Genomic DNA, 2,267 nt, shown 5'->3' with positions numbered 1-2,267 from the left:
CTATTTGGGGTGCGAAAAACACCAACGAAGGAGCGCCTCGCCGCCAATGGCATCTCGCGCACCTCGACCCCAGGCTCTGGTACTGGAACTCCCAGGGCCGGTGCTCCGCTGCTGAACATCCCCGGCCGTAACGTCGAGAACCTCGTCCTTGAGCCGCAGTACATTCTTCCGCGTGGCCAATTGCGCCGCCCCATTCCTGATATTATCAAGGATATCAACCGCAAGAGCCGTGCCAACATCACCATGTCGACCTCAAGCAACGGAAGACTCAAGTTTGAGGCTACAGGCCAGCAGGACGTTGCGCAGCAAGCCCTGAAGGATCTGGTCCAGCAGATTGGCACGACGGTATGTATTGTACGCACAAAGTTTCTTCCATGTTGTAGCTGACGTGGAATGATTTGCAGCAAACGATCAAGGTCCCCATTCCCCAGTCCGCGCGAGCCCACATCATCGGTCGCCAGGGGTCCACCATCAAGGCCCTGCAGCAGAAGTCGGGTGCCCGCATCCAGATGCCCAAGCAGGATGAGAACGTGCCCCAAGATGATGATGATGACGATGCCGTTATTGACGTCATTGTGGAAGGCAATGCGGTTTCTGCGGCTGCAGCTCGTAACGAGATACTGAAGATCGTTGGTGACCGCGGCGCCAGTGCCACGACCAAGCTTCGCGATATCCCCGCGCAGTTCTACCCCTTTATTGCCGGCCCCAACAACAGCCTGCTCGCCCCTTTCGAGACCGATGGCGTTCAGATTCGCGTTCCACCGTACCAGGCGTGGGCCTCGGAGCCTCTCCCCGCTGTTCCCAACGCTGGACAGCGCCCTACGTTTGCGCCCGCCTCTCGTGACAACCACATCTCGCTTGCTGGTGACCGCGCTTCCGTTCAGGCCGCCCGCTCCGCCATTGATCGGCGTGTTCAGGAGCTGCACGACCAGCTCCTGATGCAGCAGGTGTCTATTCAGCCTGGTCGTCACCAATTCATCATTGGCCCCCGTGGCGTTACTGCTGATCAGTTCTTGTCCGAGACTGGCTGTGCCATCTTCCTGCCTGACGATGGCGACAACGACACCATTACTGTCATTGGGCCCCAGCAACACATTGACAATGGTATGGAGCACGCCATGGACCTGGCGATGAACATGCAGAGCTCATCGCTCGACATTTCACGATTCCACAAGAACGCTCCTGGTGGCGGTGCCCAGCACGCACGAAACGTTACCAGGTTCCTGCGTCACCGTGGCCTTCTCGCCCAGCTTGAGGAGGCACACAAACTTCCACGCCAATACCCCTCGTGCCTCCGATGGTGGTGCTCTTCCCTGGGAGCTGTACGCACGTGATGGCAAGAACGCTTTGAAGGCTCAGAGCAGCATTAGCAGCCTTGTGAACGCCTTCCCTCCCTCCAGACTCTCGGCCATTCCCGTCGACCCCTTTTTCCACGCATATCTCCGTAAGGACGTCACTCCTCGCATGACACAGTCTCACGGCGTCCACGTCATCCTTCCTGGCGCCGAGGACAGCGACGGCCCCGTTCTTCTTGTGTTTGAGGGACCCTCTGCTACCGAGTCTAAGCCCGAAATCAAAGCAGGTGCCCCTTCAGCTGACGAGATCAAGGCTTTCCAGCAGGGCATCGAAGAGGCGAGCAAGCATATACTGGACATCATCAACAAGCAAGAGAATATCACTGCTGCTTCTGTTGACGTGCCTCATAAGTTCCACGAGCGTCTTCGACGCTTCATCAAGAAGGAGCAAGCTCAGCGTGCTGCTGATCAGATCCCTGTGCGCGTCTCTTCGACGGGCACGACTGTCACTGTCCGTGGTCCCGCTTCGGCTGTCACTTCATTCGAGACCAAGATCAAAGAGTTTGTTGAACAGGAGAAGCAAGACGACAAGGAGCGTGGCTTCACCATGGACTTTGACTTCCCTCAGAAGTTCGCCAACCACCTCATTGGCAAGGGCGGCAGCAACATCAACGAGCTGCGTGAGCGCTTCGACGTCGAGATTCAGGTCAACGAGGGCAAGGTTGAGCTGAAGGGTCCTAAGGCCAAGGCCGAGGCTGCCAAGGCTCACATCCTTTCTCAGGGTAAGGCCTGGGCCGACGAGGCCACACACATCATCAAGGTCGACCCCAAGTTCCACAAGGACCTCATTGGATCCCAGGGCAGTGTGATCAACCGTCTGCAGACGAAGTACAAGGTCGTCATCAACTCTCTAAGTCTGCCAGGCCCCAAGGAGACGCCGCAAACGCTGATGCTGCGAGCGATGCTGGCAAG

General features: G+C 57.7%; 1 protein-coding gene across 1 annotated transcript in view; it reads left to right on the top strand.

Annotated features, from left to right (window-relative positions):
- Window positions 1–243: 243 nt before the first annotated feature.
- The window catches only part of VDBG_07954 (conserved hypothetical protein), a gene marked incomplete at both ends in the record, with an annotated part of 3,472 nt that continues 1,448 nt past the window's right edge, over window positions 244–2,267 (top strand). The window contains 3 exons of the mRNA XM_003001649.1: window positions 244–345; window positions 405–1,104; window positions 1,220–2,183. Of these exons, the coding sequence (XP_003001695.1) occupies window positions 244–345; window positions 405–1,104; window positions 1,220–2,183 (1,766 nt within the window). The remainder of the gene's footprint in view (window positions 346–404; window positions 1,105–1,219; window positions 2,184–2,267) is intronic.

Source organism: Verticillium alfalfae, genomic scaffold (genome assembly GCF_000150825.1).
Source record: "Verticillium alfalfae VaMs.102 supercont1.11 genomic scaffold, whole genome shotgun sequence".
Taxonomy (NCBI): Eukaryota; Fungi; Ascomycota; class Sordariomycetes; order Glomerellales; family Plectosphaerellaceae; genus Verticillium; species Verticillium alfalfae.
The sequence above is the reverse complement of the archived record's forward strand: the minus strand, read 5'-3'. Positions and strand labels throughout refer to the sequence as shown.